This window comes from Oryzias latipes, chromosome 18 (assembly GCF_053564925.1).
Source record: "Oryzias latipes strain Hd-rR chromosome 18, Olatipes_Hd-rR_3.1".
In the NCBI taxonomy this organism is placed as follows: domain Eukaryota; kingdom Metazoa; phylum Chordata; class Actinopteri; order Beloniformes; family Adrianichthyidae; genus Oryzias; species Oryzias latipes.
This window is the reverse complement of record NC_136254.1, coordinates 32,698,324-32,720,980: the sequence shown is the minus strand read 5'-3', so window position 1 is coordinate 32,720,980 and position 22,657 is coordinate 32,698,324. Positions and strand designations below refer to the sequence as shown.

The 22,657-nt window shown below is 40.1% G+C and overlaps 1 protein-coding gene across 2 annotated transcripts; it reads right to left on the bottom strand.

The window, feature by feature from the left end:
- Window positions 1–1,950: 1,950 nt before the first annotated feature.
- Window positions 1,951–12,403, bottom strand: slc10a7 (solute carrier family 10 member 7). Of its 2 annotated transcripts, XM_078935839.1 has the most exons (13): window positions 12,099–12,403; window positions 9,786–9,868; window positions 9,558–9,694; window positions 7,349–7,424; window positions 7,199–7,237; window positions 7,082–7,117; window positions 6,098–6,181; window positions 5,857–6,022; window positions 5,647–5,698; window positions 4,026–4,099; window positions 3,686–3,831; window positions 3,536–3,578; window positions 1,951–2,695 (listed from the first exon to the last, which is right to left on the bottom strand). In XM_078935839.1, exons 1-12 carry the CDS (start codon window positions 12,196–12,198, stop codon window positions 3,558–3,560), a joined length of 1,014 nt encoding a protein of 337 aa, XP_078791965.1. In that variant the 5' UTR covers window positions 12,199–12,403; the 3' UTR covers window positions 1,951–2,695; window positions 3,536–3,557. The 2 variants fall into 2 exon arrangements, with proteins under 2 accessions (XP_078791965.1, XP_004079654.1); XM_004079606.5 differs by lacking the exon at window positions 3,536–3,578.
- Between the last annotated feature and the right edge of the window lie 10,254 nt (window positions 12,404–22,657).

The window sequence follows — 22,657 nt, the reverse complement described above, 5'->3', positions numbered from 1 at the left end:
GCGGCGTTCACAAGCATGACTTTCTCCAAACGATGTGACAGAAGAGCCATCTGCCGCCGCAGAGTTCAGAAGCTGCAAACTCCTTTCGTTTGGTTTGTTCCGTGTCCAGTTCTGACAGCAAACCCAGAGCGGAAAAGACACGACAGGAGAGGAAATTCAGCTACCTTCACTTCTGCAGTAAAACAATTAGAAGTTATGAAGTGATTTAAGAAAACGGTAAAGAAAATAAGGTCGATATGATCCATCTCCATAGATGAGAACAGAAATGTGAGAGCAGATGCTGCGGGTGAGTGTAAGAATCGAGTTAGGACGTAGAATAGGATATAAAAGAGTAAAAACGGTGAAGTAACATCTGACAAAAATGAAAAACAAATCCTAAAACATTTGTGTGAAAGACTCAGACATTTTTTTAAGTTTGAATATTGCTGTCGCATGTTAGCAATGCTAACATGATCAATGCTAACAGTGCTAATATTAGCAATCCTAACATTAGCAATGCTATTAGTGTTAATATTGGCAATGCTGACGATCCCAACATTAGCAATGTATTACCGCCTACGTGAGGCATGAGAAGAAGAAGCTCCACCCCTTTCACATCAGGTGCTTGTGCCGCGTGCTGCAGATCAAGTGGCAGGACAGGGTCCCAAACACAGAGTTGCTGGAACGAGCCAACATGAGCAGCATGCACACAGCCCTCAGTGAGAGACGTCTGAGGTGGCCGGGCTATGGCATGAGAATGGACACAGGCCGCATTCCCAAAGACCTCCTCTGTGGTGAGCTGGTTAAAGGCCAAAGAACAAGAGGACGTCCAAAACTGCGCTTCAAAGACGTCTGCAAAAAGGACATGAGGCGGTGCTCTATCGACCCCAACTCATGGGAGAGTCAAGCAGATGATTGCCCTATCTGGAGACTCGCCGTCAGGCAGGGTACAACAGACGCAGAGGCCAAGCGGAACAAGAATGCTGCCCAGACAAGAACCAGGAGGAAGCAGCAGCACCTATGAGGGACTACCATTCCAGAATAGGACTGCACAGCCAATCCTGGCGGTGCAGGTAGATCCAGAAGGAGCTACACCATCGTCTCTCCAGACGGACGGCTGCCGAGTATTAATATTAGCAGTGCTAACAATACCAACATTAGCAATGCTAGTATTAGCAATACTATTAGCAATGCTAACAATACCAACAATAGCAATGCTAGTATTAGCAATGCTAACAAAACTAAGATTAGCAATGCTAAAATTATTCATACTATTAGCTTTAATATTAGCAATGCTATCACTGCTACTATTAACGATACTAACGCTCCCAACATTAGCGTGTTAATATTAGCAATGCTAATATTAGCAATACTATTAGCTTTAATTTTAGCAATGCTAACTTTAACATGCTAACTGTTTTGTGAGGGTGATAAATTCAAATGAGCATTTTTGCCTCATTCTGGACATCTAAGTATGAGGGCCACAAAAAAAGATTTTTATATATACATATATGTTGTAAATTATTCGAATATCTTTTTAACTTTATGAAAATAAAATGATAAATTTATGATTGAAGTCACTTTTACAAAAGTCTTTTTTTTTTAAATTAGGCTATAAATTCATGAAATGAAGGTTGAACTTTTAGAAAAACATAAAGCAGATTCAGCGAGATGGTTCATCCTGTTTCTCTAATTCGTCTGCATCATAAATTAAACAACTAATGGTCAGTCGTATTTTTGAAACATTTTAAAACCTAAATGTAACAATTCATTTTCAAAAAACGGACTTTTTCCATGTAAAATTACAACTTACCTTAAATTTATGACTTTATTCTCGTAAAATTTAGTTTTTTTAACCAAAAATTTACAACTTTATTTTCATATATCTGCTTATTTTTCTTTTAATTTTCTGTCCTGCATACCAGCAATTAAAAGTGGCCAACAGACTAAAAATCAAACTGTAAAAATAAATAAAATTTAAACAAATTCATTTTATTCTGTGTGTCAAATAAATACTTTACAATGTATTTAGCACAGAAACTTAAAAAAAATCAAAGAAAATATGGTAATTTCTTTAAATTATTGCTCCCAAAATTGGATCTAAACCTTCAAAAACTTGACAATTTGTATTCAGTTAGCCCCCCCTACAGGTCCAAATTAAAGTAACACAAGGAAATACAGAAATGAACGTATAATTCACCTGATGTCACCTGAGTTTCAGCTTCATTTGGCTGAGATTCCTCGTATGTAAATAAAGGCGGCAAAACTGTTGGTATTTTTTATAGAACGGAGTAGAAAATTCAGCAAAGAGTCAAACAAAGGTTTCATCTGGCAGTGAAAGCTGGAAAAACCAGAGTAGAAGAAAGTAGGAAATAACAGAATGATCCCATAAAGTTGACCCTTTTGGATTCCTGTAGGCGGTTTCCATAGCAACCTCCCCCGTTTAAAAAAAAAAGTTCCTTTTTCCCAGGAATTCTTCAGTGTTCAGCATACAAAAATAAAAACAACTTTCTTTAAATACAAAAGCGTAGGAATGACACAAACGTGAGTCTGTCGCTGCATCGAGGCAAACTGTGGGCGGGGTTTCCCTCCACCGCCGAGGTCTCGCTTGATCGATTGATTAAGGCACTCCTGGCTGCAGACTCCTCCCTCCGTGGTCACATGGCTGAAGGTGGCGCCTCCATCAGACGGGCTGCAGGTTTGTTGACTTCCCCACCTGGAGACGAGAGCGCAAACGATCAGGAAGGAGAGTCGGAGCAGCAGGAAGTGAACCCACCACCGTGATCCTGCTGGTCGTTTAACAGAAGATTAGATTACCAACCAAACCCAAAGATGATTCCATCACTGAGAACAACCACGTTTGTGAACGCATCGTCGGTTGAGTCCTGTGCTCCCATTGTAAACTTTTTTTAAGGATGAAACCTTTCAATCTCTTTGATCTGGAGGCTGTATGGAGTGGAAAAGTGTCCGATATTGCAAAAAAAAGGTGTTAAAAATATGTTTCATATATTTTTATTAAAATTCAAAAACTGTTTATTTGGTTGGTTACCAAAAATGTAACATTTTACCTCAAGATAAAAAATTTACTCAATTAGAAAAACGACATTCTAAATGAAAAATTTATATATAATTAATTTAACTATTTTTAATTGTCTTTGATTTGGTGGCTCTATGGAGTGAAAAAGTGTCTTTGAAGATCGACCGGTCGATCGCAATCAATGTAATGAGCACCCCTGTCCTAAACGAAAACTTTAATATAGTTTTAAGGAAAGTATTCTGGTAAAACATTATTTTCAGAAAAAGTTTTATGTAACTTTATTTTGAAGGAATTCTGCCAAATTTCTGTCCATAAGTTTGTACATAATAACAGATATAATTGTCCATATCTCAAACATTACTCTTTCAGTTTGCAATATTGAACCCTTTTGCTTTCCATACAGATAATTAAATGGGTAAATCATTACAGGGAGAGAAGCCTCGTCACGGATTCATAAACTAATCTTTAATTAAAACCAGATTGAATGAAAAGACTCCACATGTTTGGGTTCTTACTCACTCTGGGCCCACAGAAGTGTTCCCTAACGCAACAACAGACTAGACTGTCAGGGGGGAGAAATCGGGGAGAGGTTAGTGTCGTCAGCTGCCGTCACCTCAGGAGGAGGCTTTCCGTTTGGTGAAGTCAGAGCAGGCGAGACCCGCTGCGTACCTTCTGCTGGCTCGTCATCCAGTTGCGGATGGTCGGCACCAGAACCGAACCCAGCAGGATCTGGGCCGGATGGTAGATCAGAAGGGGGACTGAAATTAGAGAAAGGTGCTCGTAGCCCTCGAAGACGATCTTTAACATCGGGATTCCTAAAGACAGAAACAAACACGCAATATAATCAGGACTGACAAGAACAAGCATCTTTAAACTTTTAATCCACAATTTGTTCTGGACTAACAGTTCTTTTGAAACACCTGTTTACCAAATCCATCCATCCTGTCTCATACAACGCTGACGTGTAGTTGAAAACCTACATTTACGCTGCGTTCCTAACTTTTCTTACCCAGAGTGAGGGACTTGTGCGTGGAGCAGAACATGATGGCGACTGTGTCTGCTGGACTGAATCCTGAGCGTGACCTGAGGGGAATAAATAGATGGATAGATAGATAGATGACTATAAATCCCACAATGGGAAAATTCATATATCTGTGGCAGCAAAAACAACACTCAAAAATAATCGATATAATATAACATCAAAAATTACATTCATGTTAAATTATTAAAAATTATGATTAAAATTATTATGAAAATTATTATCAAAAATGAGATTAATATTAAATAAATAAATATTAAATAAATACAGCTGCGAAAGTATAAAAACATATGGTCAACTGCAAAACATGTGATCAACTGTAAAAAACTTTTATTTTTTATAAACAGGAAGTTAAGACCACCATCTGTCCAAGGGCCTCCTTTTGAGCATTAGGAACCACCTTTGCTCCTTCATTCCACCTTTTTGTAATGAAATATTCAGAACTTTATTTTAGATTTCTTATCAGATAATTTTTTCATTACATTTGGTGACTTTTGTGCAGCTAGCTTAGGATATTTTACCATTGTTCAGCTTTATTTGGCTTTACTATGATTGATTTCTTCTTTTTAGTCGGTTTAGCATCAACAGAAGATCTTAGAGTATATAATTTTTTTCATCATTATTCATAATTTGTTTGGAACTCTTAACGGACAAACAATTTCCTTAACCAAGCTAGCATGTAGCATAACAATAAGCATTTTATTATATCAAAATTCGTTTAGCGTGTTAGCATCGTACAACATTTTTTATCCATTTTCAGCTATTTTAGCATTTATTTCTGCAACATAAACCTAATTTGTAGGTTAAAAAATTTGCATTAAGCTAGCTAGTTTCTTTTGTCATTTGTCTTGACAGGATGTCACCTTTGGTATAGTTACGGTAAATACTATGCACTCACAAAACCAACTGTACATTTGTATGAACTCCTTTTGTGTTTGTGCCTTAACTTCTGTTGTATACCCTCTTTAGATAGTTTAGCATTTCGCTGTTAAATAACCAAGTTTAAAGTTGTTTAGCCTTCTTTTTTGCTTTCTTACACAATTTTGAGTTAATTTAGCATTAAGCTAGTTGTTTTTTGGTGTTTGTTGTGGGTTTTAATAAATTAAAGCTAGTTTTCCATTTAGATGTTACGGTTTTTCTTCCAACCACTCTTTTTTTCAAGCACCCCTTTCTGCTCATCATGTTTACTCTGACGTTTAGTTTTTTTGCGTCTAAAAATAAAAGGACACTAATCAGTAAATTGCCAAATTTAGCTTGCTTATATCATTTTAAGTTAATTTAGCATTAAGCTACAATTAACAATATTTTAGCATCGTGCTTTAGCATTATTATATAACTACCAAACTCTTTAGCATGTAGCGATGACATTAATGGGGTTTTATTTGACCTCCTTTAACTTTGCTCTGACTCACTGCTTTACAAACTTTCTTTAAAGCAGTCATTACAGCATTTTTAAGATTGCTGGTTAATCTGCAGCTTCTTTTTGGCATCTCAACATAGCCACTAAAACATGGATGCATAATCACTTCTGCCGGTCGACAACAATGCTTTCTGTTTGGATGATCTGCTAAAGGATGAAGCTCAGACTCACCTGGTGGACATGCTGAACGTGAGGAGCATGAAGCTGATCTGAATGGAGAAAACTGCAGAAACAAAACACCAGTTTAGGATTGAACCCAATAAGCCGTTTAATCCTCATTTTCTTTGAGGAACAGACACTTTAGTCCTTTTTTCATGGACCACTCTCTCAGGTTTTAGCTTTTGCCACGTTTCTCGAGTTTACTGAATGACGGGAACTGACTGATGAAGACGACCAGCAGCAGGCTGACGGCGTCCAGCTCGATGTTGGGGTTGCTGAAGGTGTCGCAGAAGGTGGTGTAGATGATCATGAGAAGAACGGCGCTACTGATGGCGCCGAAAGGAGGCTTTCGTCGCTCCAAGAAGTCCCTGAGGAAGCCTCGACAGACCTGGAAGCAGACGGAGGAGGAGGTGAGCCGAGGGCTCCCGACAGAGCCGACGCCCAGCGTGGAAGAGCTTCCCACCTGACCCAGGATCAGAGGAACCACCACGGTCATGAAGAGCTGGGAGAAGATGGAGCTGAAGGGAACGGAGGACGAAGAGCCGAGCTGGGGGGGATTCAAGAAGAAACTGTGAGGGAGTTTTTTCTTTATTTTGATGGAGGAAATGAACTAAAGTCCAGGAGGAGAGGAGCCATCGACCCTCCAGGTTATTAGCTTCCTCCTACATGCTCCTCCTTTTCTAAATCACCTGGTTTGCTTTGGAAAAACATCTACAGTTCAAGCCTGAGGCTGACATTTCACACACACCTTGAAATGTACCTGTAAAAAAGCTGAAATTCTGTCAAGTTTACTAGGAAAATTTTAAAAAGGTTAACAACTGAAAAAAGATTTTCTTCAAGTTTGCTAGTAACACTATAGACAGATTAACAAGTGAAAATAGAAATTACTAAACTTTTTTTTTAAGTTCACTGGTCATTTTTTCTTTAAAGTTTACTAGTAAAAATTGAAATAACACAATTCGAGTCCATTTTACTTTAAAAAACTTTGAAATAGCGGTAAATTCACAAACCTCTTGTGAAAAATTGTAAAACGTTTGAGAGAAATAAATGAAATAACTGACATTTTTGTGAAGTTCACCTATAAATAAAAATAAATAAAAGTTTGAGTAAATAATGTTAAGCTCACTAGTAACATCTTCAAAGGTTAGAAACAGATAAAATATGTAAAGTTTACGCAAAGTTTACAAAAAAAGGCGTAAAAATATTTTTACCCGTAAAAAAATGAAATAACATTTTGTGAAGCTTACTGTGAAATGTTAAAAAGGTTGGAGTGATCATGTTTTCTAATTTACTAGTAACCTCCAAACGAAGAAGAGCGTCCTTCCACTCAAATGTTCCTGAGGTTCAAATGTTCTGCTAATGATGGATGAATGACGGTCATCATTGGTGACCGCATGTATGCAGATGACAGTGTTCTCTGCTCAGAGACGTTTGCTTTGTGACTCACAAACAGCAGCAGCAGCACTGGAGTCACCACGATGCCCTGCAGGACACAACACACTCATGTCAGACCGCTGCCTTCAGAACCGGGTCTCATCGGGTCCAGACGGGACCGGCGTCTTACCAGGAAGCTTCCAAAGGCCGAGTTGAAGATGGCAGCAGCCTGGGCACACGGAGAAGTGTCAGCCATCATGGAAACAAACACCGAAGGTCGACGACCTGTTGACGCATCAGTGTGTGTGTGTGTGTGTACGTGTGTGTGTGTGTGCGTCACCTCGTTGCCTCCGACAGCTTTGGTGAGGATGACGGCGGAGGAGACCGGAGGAGGCATGCAACTCACCGTCTGTAACCTAGGCAACAACAACAGGAGGATGAGCTGCAGCGATGCAGAAGCTGCAGAAACCTGCAGATCATCAGTCCGAGTATCACTAACTTTACAGAGTTTCCTTTTCTAACCCTTGTGCCGTCTTGGGTCTAAATGACCCCCATTCCCAACGTTAAGAATGGGGTCATCTGGACCCATGACAGCCCAAAGGCTAAGGAGGAAAAGTTTACTGCTAAAATACTGAATGGATTGATTTTATTTTTTAATTCTAGTTTTGTTTCCATAAAAACGATTCCAACTTTATAAAAGTATTGATTCTTACTTTAAACAAACTGAAAAGCTGTTTTTTTTTGTTAAGAATTCAAAGGAAAAACATTGAACAGATTTATGGAATCAATCAGGATCAATCAGAAAGATGGAATTTTTTTAAACCCAGGAGATCACTCTTTATTTACCCGTTTGGGTTTAACAAACAAACAAACAAACAAACGAACAAAAGCTGAAACTGTTTTTCATCAGAGGTTGAGTTTGATGGATTCAATGGAAAACATGGAAGTAGATTTAAATGTGAATTTCAGGCTTTTATTTTTGCGGGAACATTAAAGCCTTCCTGTTCTGCGGTCTCTGTGATTCTGGTCCAGCAGGTCGATCCCGACCATCCAGGAGAAACTTTTCCCGTTTGTGAGGCGTTTCGTCATCAGGGGGCGGAGCCACACACAGATTTCAGAATAAAGGCACCTGAGTTTACTGATAAAGCCATAATTCCAATAATAATCCCAGACTAACAGCAGGGATTACAGATTACAGGGAGGATTTTCTGTCATTTCTGGCCAGAAAAGGCAAAAACATATAAATCCATATTTTTTCTTCTTCTGCTGCTCTGACTTTAGGATTTTCTGTCATTTTGCTGCAACAATCTTGTTGAGTTTAACAAATAACTTTATAACATTTAAGTACAAGATTGAAAAGTAAAAAAAATGAAACAGCAGAAAATGTTTCAAGTTTTCTGGTAACATTTGGGATAAAAAAAGGATAAAAGTTGAAATCTTGTCAAGTTTACCAATAAAACATTAGAAAAATCTAAAATAGGTTACATTTGGCAAATGTACAATTTAAAAAAATTTTTTCTAATAAAAAAATGAAATAGCTGAAATGTTAAGTTTGTTAGTCAAATTCTAACAAGGTTTATTTTCTTGGAAAATGTAAATATTTATATCATAAATTCATTTTATTGTAGTTTAACAATAAAACATTTATCAGATTTTTCATTAGAGTCTCTGGTTCACATAAAGTTAAGCGTTTATTTCCCTCACATATTAACACCGTTAGTTTGCTTTTCCACTTTTTAAACCTCAGATTTTAAAGCAATTGAAAAGATTTGAGTCGTTTCTAATTTTCTACTTGAATTTTCATCTTTTTCTGCAGATATTTCCAGCAGTAATTTGTGATTTTGATCCTTTTCTTTGGGATTTTTAGTTTTGTTTGCTCGTTTTCACACGTTTATGAACATTTCAGCCTTTAACAGCTTTAAAATGTTCTGAATCCGTGTGATTTGGGTAAAATGACAAACATTTGGATGTCGTTTCACAACGTTCTGTGGAGCTTTGTGCTTCCATATTTTTCTGTTTCTTCCTTTATGTAATCTCACATTTTGCATTTTTGAAATGTTTCTTTAGTAAAGTTTTATTTGTCGAATAAAAGATAAAGCCGCTTTTTAAAAATGAAACTTTGAATCTTAATATTTAGATGTCTCCAGTATAAACGGGATGGAAGGAAATGACGGACGGAGGCTTTGATCCTGCTGACCCCGCCTCTTCATCGCCTCTTCATCCTATTAAACAGACTTCTGTCATGTCAGCTCCTGAAGTGGAATTTAAAGGTGTCAGATGTTGCTGAAGGCTCTGGTTTCAGTCTGCAGCGGTTAGCTCCGCCTCCAGAGATGACATAACAGGCTCTGCTGTCTGCCGGTCTTAAATGGGGGGGGCAGCAGTTTGTTTCACAGAGTTTGTCCTGAATTTCAGGAAAAGGGGTTTCTGCCTCCATCATGTGACGTCCTCCTTCCTCCACCTTCCCACCTGAATTCTCGCCTGACCGGCCTCACGTTGGCCTCGGCCTTCACACCTGAAGTCACCTGACCACCTTCACGCCGGAGCCTCACCCTCTGAGCAGCCATTGGTCGATGGAGGACAGCTGCAGCAGCTGGAGCAGCAGCCAGACGGCGAGCGGGAAGAAGATGAGGGTGAAGGACTGGACGAACAGGTGGAGGCGCACGTGCAGAAGCGCCGAGGTCAGCTCCTGCAGAGAGAGAGACGCACACAAACTGCCGCTCACTTTTCCCAGGCGCGCCTGAACGCACCGAAGGGGAGGGGGGGGGGGTGCTACTGACCTCCGTCTTCAGGGACAGGCCGCTGTTGAAGAAGATGATGGAGACGGCGATGTAGGCGATGGTGACCTCTGGCCTCAATGGACCTGACAGAAGCAGGAGTCACGTTACTATGGCAACGGTTCCTCAAAGTCCCAGTCCAGCCGTATTTCATTTATGGTCAAAGTGTTCCCAGTGATCTTTTCACTAAGATTATGACGTTTTCAGCCAAATATTTAAAAATAACTGCTGTTTTCTCAGACATAGTTTCTGCAAAGCGGCAGGAGTTTTTTAGAAATTAGCTTCCGAGTTGTGGGCGGGACTGTTGGCAAGGAAGTCACCCTCTGCCGATTTCCCAGCATTCCTTTGTTTACACTCCCTCCCACTAGCTTACACATTCCAGCTCAGACGAGGGAAACAAAGGCGTTTTATGGATTTATTTGTCTGCAAGTGGACGATCAGAAATGGGCGGAGCAGAGAGACTTTGACTCCCCCCATTTCAGTAGCTGCGTCACAGATTAGATAATTTCCTCTTCTGGACAAAGAAAATATCTTCCGGTAGCGGCCGGTTTCCAGTAGACGCCTGTCTCTACTAAACGTTACAGGGCTCACGTCAAACAGATTCTTTGGTACCCAAAAACATGACGTAGTTCAAGATATTTCTGAACATATAAGAAAAGAAATCAAAAGTTTTAAGAATCTGGGCTTTAAAGTTTGTCTCAAAACTGTCTCAAATATATCTCAATAGCTTCCTTCAAAAACTACCAGATGACTTAAAACTTCAACACGAGAGGAAAGAGCTTCAACTGTGTACAAGTGATCAACAAGGACAAATGTTTCCCAAACTCGCTGCAAAACTTGAGAAAAACTTTGAACCCTAAATGTTCTATTCTCATTTGTGTCTCAAAGTAGTCCTGGTTTAGTCTCAACATGATCTGCAAAGAAACATCCAGAGTGTTTTGAGACACCAGTAAAGTTCTGAATCCTCAGGCTACATACACATGTATGTATGCCTCGTGTTCACACTGGACAAGCAGGGAGGGGCTTGTTCTTATTACTTTTCTGTTTACTAGTGAACGGGCGCCACCTACAGTTGGAAGGTGTTTGGTGCAAAATGTTGTAGCGGTGCAAACGTGGTAAATCTTACTTCAAGCTTTTTCTTTTACAGCTCTGTGTCGGATAATTTCTCCTCCATCATTTTTCCAATGGTTGGAACATCCGGGAGGTAAAGTGACGCTACCCATACGTCCGACCGAATCCCTGATTGGTCAAAGTTCAACCGGTTTAACTTACAACATGCGTTCAAGGGCCGCACTGTTTTGTACGTGGAGCCCCAAAATAGTCGTGAAAACTCGCGTAGCTACAAATCAACAGTTTTGACCACAGAAGCTAAGAACACCCGGTGGAAGTGAACATTGCCGATGGTGGCGTAAGCGTAGACTTATCCCCATTTGGAATGTTCAAGCAACATTAATGAGGAACTTCAATATTACAAAAAGAGGCCACGCACCTCTTTTTGTTGTTACACAATTCTGAGTCTGTAGCCTAGTGGTTACTTAGAGACCCGACCTGCCTCCAAATACTTGTATTTGGTTTTTTTTTTTTACACTCTATTAAAGGAGGAAGTCACAGTTTTGACTTTTGGACGAAGTTACAACCTCAACTAAGTTTTACGACTAAAGTCATCTACGGGGAATTTCAATCTTAAGGAGACAGAACACAACAAATATGATCATATCCGACAAATGAGCAGAAAAGGACAAAGATGAAACAAATGGTAACAAAAGTAGGAAAAATGCCCCAGATAGAACGACTTATCAATAACTGACGGAGTTTTTGGAGACGATTCCAACAGATACGAACAAAACAACTAAAGTTGGTCAAAGTGTGGACAGGAAGCTGCTCAGACAGACCTTCAGTCAGCAGAACTTCTTCAGAGGGAATCTGAGGAATGCCGAGGCACCTGAAGGCATCACCTGATCCACATGGTGCGTTCACGGTGTGACGGACATGTCATGGATCAGGACATGTCATGGACCAGGAAATGACCGCCCAGAGGAACTAATGTTTTCTTTTCCACTCAACATTTAAGCACAGTTTTCAGTGTGGACGGGGCCGCTCAAGGCGCGTTCAAGAGTGTTGACATTAATGCCTGAATGCAACGTGTCATGAGGGAGGGAGGGAGACAGGTGAGGGATGAGGAAAGTCTGCGGGACGTTTTGATGAGTTTTTCCGCATCGTCAAATTAATAGTCCTCCTGAGCCAAAGTTGAGATAAAGTATGTAGAAAAGAGTTTGGAGCTGAAATGAGACGTAAAGTTTTGCTGGAAGTACTAACCTCCTTTAACTCCGAAGCTGGGTTGTAGTTTGGCCGACAGGATGACCAGCACGATGCCGACGATGAACCACTCCTTCCGCAGCCTCGCCAGGAGGCCCATGGCTCAGCTGCCCCGCCGGCCCTCCTGCGTCAGCAGCCGGGCTGAAGTGTCTCCGCAGCTCCGCTACCGCTCCCGCGGACGGTTTCTGTCAGCAAGCGACGTAGAAGAGCCGGAACTACTTCCGGACACGTGGGACGAAGCGTCACCGTAATGACAAGAAGAAACGCGCGGCCATTTTCTCTCATTTGGCGCCTACATAAATAATAACTTTAGAACCAAATGACGAAATAAACCAAGTTCCTTTGGCTCAGAGTTTATTAATTAAAGATTAGGAAAATATTTGAAGCTTAAAGAATTCAAATTCTAATAAATGAAAGAATGATTTGGAAATTAAAACACAAATGTATATTAAAGGAAAAAAACGCAAACAAAAAACCTACATACCAACATCCTCCTCAATGTCCAAACAATAAGAAATTGTAGTTGCTTTTAAAACTCAACATGAATGGTAAACGGCAGGTTTTAGTTCAAGGCAGTTGTCAGGTGTAATGGTCTCACCCCCTTTAAAATATTATAAAACATTTTTTATTTGAATGAAAGAACATAACACAACTTTGAATTATTTTAAAGACGCTATTATTCTTCGTTAGTTGCATAAGTAGTAATATTTTTAAGAAATAACATTGAAGAATAACACAAGAAAAAAATTCACAAATAAAAATACCAATGAATAAACAAAAAAATGTAGCAAGAATGGATTTATTTAACTAGCGCTAAAGATTTACAGATGTTGATCGTTTTTGGGCCTTTGTATTTTTTGAGCTAGTGATTGTTTTCATATATTGCTGCAGTTCCATTTTCAGTGAGAAAAGTTTAGGAATTTTATTAGTAAATTAACTTTGATAAGTGTGAAATTTAGCTAACAATGAAAGCACATTTAAAAAAAAAGAAAGCATCGTGATCTTTGTGATTAAATCTATGAAAACCAAAAATAATGTTTTTATAATTAAAGTTGAAAATCAGCCAAAAGGTTATAACCCTTGTGCTATCCTAGGCACTTTAACGTTGGGAGTGGGGTCATCTAGACCCACTAGACAGTGCTCTGAACCTTTTTACTTCAATGATTTGTGATCTTCACTGGTGTCCATGGATTACATGAAATCTTTCCACCTTTATCCACCTTTGTCATGGTAGGGAGAACACGTCAATGAAAGGGTGGGGTCATCTAAGATAGCACAAGGGTTACACGCCCATACAATCCTGTACACAGATGAGTGCAGGTCACTGACTGAGGGCAGCCATGACATGGCCCCCGGCTCCTTTTAGTCAATTATCACGCTACTGCCTTCCTGTCACAGGATTGCCACGGCGTGACATTTGGAGGTCACGCCGTGGCGTGGGCAGCTAATGACTGATGTAAAAAATCATCCGCTTGTTGTAAAATTGGAACTCATTCTCAAAACCTTGCATGTTGAATTTGCTGAAAAATCAAAGCATTTTGGTAATTTGGTGGCATCTTGGAATATGGGACCATAGGTTTTCACGACTGTTTTCTGGCCCTACTTACAAAACCAAAACGCAGGACCATAGAGTGCGTTGAATATCAAACCAGTTGAACTTTGACCAATCAGGGACTCGGATTTGGTGGTGACGTATGCATGGCGTCTCCTTTAATTTGTGGAAGTGCTAACCGTTTGAAAATAGATCGTGGAAGAGAAATTATTAATTGCAGTTTGTGCCCGGCTGGAGTTCTGTGAGTCCAAGTCTTTTATATTTTACCCGTGGCAAGATTTTTGAGATCCCCTGCCTTCGCCCACAAGTGGCCGGGATAGGCTCCGGCAGCCCCGTGACCCCGAAAGGGATTAAACGGAAGAAGATGAATGAAGATTTTTGAGATTTCCAGCATTTTGCACCAAGCCTCTTCCTACTGTCGATAGCGGACATGCCCCAGTAGACAGTAGAATAGGAAGAAGCCCCTCCCTGCTTGTCCAGTGTGAACACTATGGGATTAATGCGTTCATGAGTCTGTATTTAGCGTATGCTCGGTGCGTCTGTAGCTTCAGACTCTATTCTTGGAGTCTGATCCTCTCTCAAAAGTGCAGTGTGAAAGCAAACTGTATAAATGTGGAAAATGATCCGGCATTCTCAACCTAACAAACCAAATCCTCTGGAATTTCCTGGTTTCAAAGAAGGTCTCCCTAGAGCCCAACCCTCGCTGTGAAGCGGGAGTCCGGCAGCAGACGTGAAAGAGTCCCTTCAGGTCATACCTGAGCTTACAGCAGCACAGCTATGAGTACCGCCTTACAGGACACTTTAGGGCCAACTCCTGCTCTTTATGGTAATGATCCTGCAGGGATTATTTTCTTACTGCCAAAACTGCTGGATTGGTTTCCTGTGACAGTGGCTGTTTGTGTGTTTGATACCTCCCTGTGGTCATGCTGGCGTCTGCGAGTGCGTTGCGCAGACGGCTGCTCTCGCAGATCTCAGCTGACGTCTGCAGAAACTCTATGGCCTCATCTGGGTTTCCTTTGCTGTCTCAAACAGAGATGCAGAAACCTGAGAACCGTGTTTTCCGTGCTGTAAGGCGCACCCTAAAGCCTACATTTTTTTTTCTAAAAGCAACAGTGCACCTTTAAATCCAAAGTGCTTTCTATACTGAGTAACCCTTGTGCTATCTTGTGGGGTCCAAATGACCCCACCCTTACATTGACGTGTTATTCCTACCATGACAAAGGTGGATAAAGGTGGAAAGATTTCATGGAATCCATGGACACCAGTGAAGATCACAAATCATTGAAGAACAAAGGTTTTAGAGCACTGTCTAGTGGGTCTAGATGACCCAACTCCCAATGGTAAAGTGCCTCCAAGGCACGTTAACGGACATTAATCAGTCTAAACTAAGTCTAGTTTTATTTAAAGTTCCTCCAAACAGACGTCTGGTGTGGGGAAAATGTGAGCTTGTTTTTCTATTTTGAGGTAATCCTTCTCTCAAAGTGGACGATCGAGTCTCTGATCTACTGTAAAAGTCAAACACGTTCCTGTGTTTCAAACTCTGCCGATGATTCTTTTCCTTCTATGAACTCTGGTGAAAGCTTCAGACGAGCAGAACGACTCCAGTTTCAAAGAAAAGCTCAATAAAAACCCGATGACTCATCAACACGCCTCCTGGTTACCTGCTTTGCTGAGTCGTGCTCCTTTCTACTCAGATACCAGCGTCCCGCCTGAAGGTCGGCCTGTCCTTCACGGGATTCGTCCTTGACTGGAGCGAGCAGAAACCAAAGACGGGTTGAGTTTTGCAGCAGAGGCTGGTTCCTAAAGGATTCATCGTCCGAGCAGAGAAACGGGAAAGAACATCATTAAAGAATGACACCTTAAAGTATTACAACTACATATTGCAGTTCCTTACATAACCACTGCGGGCAGGTTGCAAAATGGAGTAATTTACTATTCTTAAATCTTAAAAAGTCAAATTTTACATTTAAAAATGGATCTAGTCTGATTTTGAAAAGTTATTTTAGTCCTTTGGCTTCATTTTCTAAGCTTTGTTTTTGCTTTTCTTTAATTAGAGATCAAATGTGTTCACCATCAGCGGCATGTTTATTTTTATTTTTATCCTGAATTCATGGGTTTACTTGACAAAACTCTTTCTGTGCTTTGTCCCACCCATTTGCCCATACATGGGGTCCATTTGAGGTGGGCGGAGCTAACCTCCATGTGCCCAATCCCACTTCAGGTGTCATTAAGGGTCATGACGTCCTAAAGATCCTCCACCCCGCCTGTTTTTAAGCCCCTCCCACTCTTCTGCTGATCACCTGGATCAGGTGTGTTCAGACAATCAGGACGAGGAAACAGCTGAGTCAGCCAATCAGCACCCAGGAGGCAGAGGGCTAGTTGGGGCAGGTAGGCGGGGTTGGGGGGTTCTGCTCCACCCACCTCTCCTGGCGGTCCTGCAGCTTCAGCGCCGTGTCCTGGTCGGCGGCGGCTGCAGCGGCTTAAGCCAGAGCCCCCTGCTGAAGCGGGGCATCAGAGGCCGACAGTTTGATCCCAGCATGCCTTCACCCGAGCGCTTCAGGCTCAGCTCCGCCCACTGCTTCGCCTTCTGCACATCACCTGGAGCAGAAGAAACCAGCGGTGGCGTTTTCTCACGCTTGCAGAATCACAGGGAGAAAGCTCCGCCCACCTGTCTGCAGGTGGAACTCGGCAATGAAGACTTGGGGCTCCGCAGCCGGGGCGGTCGTCGCTCCTCGCACTGTCTGCTGTCTGCGCAGCTGTGGGAGAAATGCAGGCGCAGCCAGGGTCGTCAGGAGAGGAGAAGAAGCGAGCCCAAAGGAGGCGCTGCTGGTACGAGTCCGACCAGGAACCTGTGAGCCGGAAGCGCCTTCACCTTCCTGCTTCAAACGGTTTTAAAGGAGGTAAAAATAAAAGAAGTGAAACAAAAAAAAAAGAGACGTGACAAAAGCTCCAAATGCTCCAACAAAGACGACTCGACGGAAAAAAGTAAAACGTAAACAAAGTTTATAAAAGTCCAAAATAAAAATATGTATTTTGAAATAAGTGAAAGTACATTTTATGCCATAAAATCCCAACGTGTTTGACGTCACAGAAATGATTCAGTTCTCAATTTCTTTAAGATAAATTTGTTTTTAAAAACTTAAAATCAGAGCAAAAATCTACAGAAGCTGAGAGAAGCGGAGAACATAAAGATCAGAGAAATTAAACTTATTAAATAAAACCCAAGAAGATAAACTTTACCTGCAGACAAGCTAAATATCTGGAGATAACCTGGAAAAGCTTCTTTCAGACATAACAAAAGAATTATCCATAATCAAACAATGGTTTGATTATGGATCAAACCATTGTTTGATTATCCATAATCAAACAATGGTTTGATTCAAACAAACTGTCTTTAAATCAAAATAAAACCAAGTACATTATATTTGGCTATAGAAAACGGGAAAACATCTCTGAGTTAAAAATTGAGGATGTTGTTCTTGAAAGAGTAAATGAAATAAAATTTCTGGGAGTAATCTTGAATCATACATTATCATGGAAACCACACATAACTTATATTCTCTCTAAATTGTCCAAATCATTAGCCATCTTACATAAAGTCAAATATTTTTTAAACACAGCTACATTGTATATTCTATATTGTTCCTTCATGATTCCTTATTTAACCTATTGTTTAGAAATCTGGGGGCATAGTTACAAGTCAAATACAAAACCTATTTTTATTCTGCAAAAAAAAGCAATTAGAATTGTAAACCACTCTTCATACAATCAATCCACAAAACAAATATTTCCTAAATTAAGGGCAATAAAATTTTATGATTTAGTTTATCTTAGTACTGGAATTTTTATGTTTAAAGTTAAAAAACAATGTGTACCTGCCAAAATACTGAGTTTGTTCGAAATAAAAGTTGATAATTATGATTTTCGAGGTAAAGATATATTTAAAAAGAAAGTGGTCAGAACTAACGCATTAAGAAATAGTGTTTTTGTTCAGGGGGTCAACATGTGGAATTTATTATCAGACGAACTGAAAAATGCAAAATCCATACTGCACTTTAAGAAAATGTATAAAGTTAAAATGTTTCAAAAATACCTTCTGGACTGAGAGACTTTGGTGGTTGTGAGGTCATTTTGAGAATTGTTTGTTTTGTTTTTGGTTTTTGGTTTTTTCATCTTTTTTCTTTTCTGATTTAAGGTTCTAACAGTTTGTAGGTAGATGTAATGTTTGTATTCAGGGTTGGGGAAATAAGCCTTGGCTTCACTCAACACCTTTTTCGGTTAATTTTGTTCAATGTTTATGTTATGTTTATTTATTTATTATTATTATTATTATTTTCAATGTTTATGTTGACATTGATCAGTGTCAATGTTTATGTTGATGTTTTTAAGTTTGTTTGTTTAACTTAACCGAAATAAAGTTTCTCACAAATAAAAAAACATTTAGAGCAACAAACAATCTGATAGAAAAACTCCAGATGTTTAAAAAAAACAACGACAAATTCAACTTTAAAATGAACAAAGTTAATCGAACTGATATAATTTAAATTTATTTAAACTTAAACGGCAGTTATTTACAAAAAACTGTCTGGAAAATGGTATTTCTGAAAAAAACGACATTTGTGGGCAACTTTGACACAAAAACATCTTAAAATCCTAAAAACTCCCATAAAACATTTTAAAAACATTTTCGGGGTTCCGGATTTTACGAACTTGTTTTTTTATGTTGATTTTTAAAGATCAAAACCCGGGAAAGTGACACAAAAACGGACTGAAAGCGAGCTTTGCTTTGTCGTCGCCATGGCAACCAGAGCTGCAGCGTTCCACCACCAGAGGGTGTTGCGGAGTGGCTTCAAGCTGCACGCTGCAAGAAAATCAAATCAAATCAAATAAAAACAAATTAAATTAAATAATCATTTTACATGTTTTTTTTCAAGTAAAGCTTTTTTACCGTCATTAACATGTTAAAAAAAAAACAAATTAAAGACATTAAACAAATAAGTAATCCACCATCCAGGTTAAATAAAAATAAAATCTACTTTGCTGCTCAGACCAGTAGTAAATCACAGGATCATTTTTATATTTTCCTTTGTGAAAGTTTAATTTAGATCTTTTTCTTATTTTACCAGTAAAGATAATTAAAATATGAGTTTTTGGTTTTGGTATTTTCTTAAACAAACCTTTAATTTGTCTTTCAATAAATTCATAATGTAATAATTAGATATAATAGTCAATAGTTTACATGCTGTTTCTTTTTTTGTTGATAAAGTTTTGTTGACTTTTTACTCTTTTGCAGAAAGACTTTCAGTCTGTGGTCAAGTTCTGTAAATAAAAATCTACAAAGTCAGACTTTCAGTTTGAAGTCAAAGTGTTTCTAGATGGAAGTTTAGGAACATTTTGTTGAACACATGGATGCAGGTGGAGTTCAGACGCAGAATCTGCACAGAACCTTCTGCTGATCTGCATCACAAACACAAACAGAAGCTGCAACAAGAGCAGCAGCAGCAGCAGCAGAAAAGCAGCAACAGAACAGCAGCTGCAGCAACAACAACAGCTGCAGCAACAGAACAGCAGCAACAGCATTAACAGCAGCGGCGGCAACAACAGCTGCAGCAGTATTAGCAGAAATAACAGCAGCAGCAGCAGCTGTTTCCTGTTTGTGCTGCAGAACGTCTGTCTTTCATTTGTTCTGCAGCTCGTTTCTTGGTTTTATGAAGTTCTGCAGTAATTTGTCGGAACGCTGCCGTTCCTGTCAGGAAAACTGGAGGATTTTTACTGGATTTGGATTCATTGACTCGGCTGCAGGTCCACCGCAGGAGCATCAGATGTTAGAGCGGGATTCTTTCCTTTTATTTCATCTTTTTCATCTCAACAATAAAACCAGGAAGTGGAGCAATAAAAGCAACAAAGTGGAACTTCTGGTTTTCCTGATGAAGCTTCTCTGTGTTTGATGTGACGGAGACGAACGGAGCAGATGGAAAGTTTTTAAAAATTCTTATTTTTAAAAATAAAGAACTGTAACTTCAGTTAACAGTTTCAGTTTTTGCTTTTTAGCTTATTTATTTGATCATTTCAAAAGAGAAACCAATGAATTTGCTAGTTTACATTATAGAAAGTTCTGCACGTCTACATGTTAAAGTTTTAAAGTGTTAATTAGTTTTTGTGCGTTTTGTCTTTATTTTTCCATGGAATTCTCCACAAACCTCCTCAGGAAACGTTCTGTCAGGGTTCTTCAGAGAACCGAGCTCTGCTTAGATTTCCTCACACTGCTCTCTTGAGGGTGGATCATTATGTTGGCTTAAATTCTCCAAACTTCATGGATCTCCTTCAGTCTCTGCTTTAACACTTTTTCAAACTTTAGAATTAAAAAACTACAAAACCCACAACGTCATTCTTGGTATTTCCCGTTCAAACATGGCCTTTTGTTTGTTTTAGAATATCTTGTGTTTCTAATGTAAATGTTTTTGATTGAATGTATGTTAGTTTAGTTTAAATGGAAAATAGTTTCCTTGAGTTTTGGGCTTCCCAGCCACCGTAGAGTTTGTCCAAAGAAAAGTCAGCCCAGGAAAAGAAATGTCAAAGGAAAAACCAAATCGGCTGATTCTCTGAGCATCATGTGTGCGGGGAGACGTTTACGTTTCTGCTGCCACCTTTTTTCCTCTTCCAATACTTCCTTTCTTTGCTTTTTGCTCCTGGGTCTGCCGTTTCAGCCCTCTGGGGTCACATGCTTGGTCAACCGCATCAGGGTTCACTTGCAAGTGAAAAAGAAGACAGCAGGAGGATGAATAGTGTCATGAATCCGTTCATCTCTTTGGTTTAGACCGATGGGATGAAAGATGTCTTTGTGGTTTCCATCTATGCTGAACTTAATGTTCTTGAAATTATAAAAAAAATAAAAAAAGGTTCAAGTTTTCAAACAAACAGGTCTGATGTTTGGAGCTCTGCTGGAACCGCTGATTTTCACATGTCAATCAAAACACTTCACACATGTTTGAGCAGAATTTTAAAATAAAGTTTTATCCAGTTTTGAAATGAACGCAAATGACGAAAATGGAATCAGACTTTCCGTCTGATTTGATGCTGCGTTCACGCCGGCCTAGGAAAACACGTTCAGTCTTTGAATCCACTTTCAAGCTCTTCGTACATAACCTGCGTCCACTGAAAACGTGTTGAAACCAGTTGAACTTTGACCCATCAGGGATCTGGCATGATCTGGTAGTGACGCATGGATGGCGTCACAGAAGTAGCAACCGTTTGAAAAGTGATCATGAAGGACGGAATAATGATTGGAATTTTTGTGCGACTGCACTTCTATAAAACCACTTCTGTCATTATTTGGAATGGAGCCAGATTCACCACATTTGCCCCAACTGTGGCTCCATGCGCTAGCATTGGTTAGCGACAGTCCAGTGTGAAATTTGCGGGCTAAAAACAACCCGCGTATTCTTCACACATGCCTGATGAGGACTTTGCTTTACTTAAATGGAGATGAAGACCGGTCAAATTGTGCAATCCCAGAGGTTACCTGGTGAATTACACCTCCCTCTGCCCACTTTTGGTTATTAAAGAGCTTCAATCTGGAAGTTAAAGGCCATTTTTTCTGGTATCTGTGATGTCATCCATGCAACAACAGTCTGTAGGTTACATATAAAGGAATCTTAGTCAATGTCTGTTCAGCAGCTCCTGTTGTTTTACATCGTCTGACATGATGTGACGCTGCTTGTTGACGTGTTAGCAGCAGTTTTTTTTACACGCTAGCGTCCCGTAGACCTAACGCCGTGAACGAGCAGATGTCAGCGTGAGACGCTGCAGCCGTGATGTTTCTTTCTGTGTTAGACAGAGACGTCCGGCTGCCTGGTAGAAGTCACGTAGAGCTTCTGTCTGTTTATCTTTGACTTTAGTGCCGTAAACAAAAACACCCGCAGAGGTTCACATACGGGACAGACGCACAACTCTGTGTCAAGGCTAACAAAGATTCCTGCCCCAGACCGATTTAGCGTCAGGGTCGGCTGCAGGGTCAGAGGTCAACACGAGCTGAGCTGGAGTCTAATTTAAAACCACGCAACTGATAAACGCTTGTGACCCGAGCGTAAAGTCAGCGTGCGCGTTGTGAGAACCGACCGAGTATCAGGAGCAAACACATGTGAAACTCTTCACTCTATTTTTAATCAAACTGCTGGATTTGAAGCCGACGAGGGCGAGTTCTGGTTTATCGGGACTGGAGAAAATCAGACACGAAGCAGTTTTTGAATTTTAGAAAGACAGCAGGGAAGGGAGGAAGAGAAGAATCAGGTTTACCAGACAAATAGAGCTTGGTGTCATCTGCAAAACATTGAAGCAGTATGAAATATTAAACCCACAGAAAATATTACAGACGGTAGGAGATTAGTAATGAAATGAATGGGGTCCAAGTACAGAACCCTGAGGTACACCAGAAGTAATTGGGGAGGGCTGGTGCTTGAAGGATATTAGTTTTGTCTGAGGAATAGAATTGGAACCAGTATAACATAAAAACTGTAAAAAAAAATAGGTGAGAAAATGAAACAGATCAATGAGTTTGGTTTCGTAAAACCTCCATTTTGTTTATAAATGTCCTCCATCATCAGAAAATTTGGTTGATCTCCATGACGTTTCTCATTCCAGTGTTTTTTTTTTCCTAGCATCTCGTTAGGACTTCCTGTCATTTGCGGTTTGACCTCATCAGAGGTAGAAAGGTCACAAAATCTCTAAAGCTTCGACTTCTGAAACCTGAACGCTGCGTCGATGATCACCACAACGTCAACAAACCAGAATAAAAAACCTGGCCACCGATCGGGCTTGAAGGACGGAGAGCAGATGACAAACACGTTTGCTGCAAGTCCGGCAGAGACCACCGATCTGGACCTGGACTGTCTGGAGACGAGGACCGCCCTCTGGCGCTCCGGCGCCGTCTCGGGCCGCCGTTTCTGTTTTCAGCCATTAGAGCTCGCTGACAGAAAAATCCAATCAATCGGTGACAGGACGTCCTGAG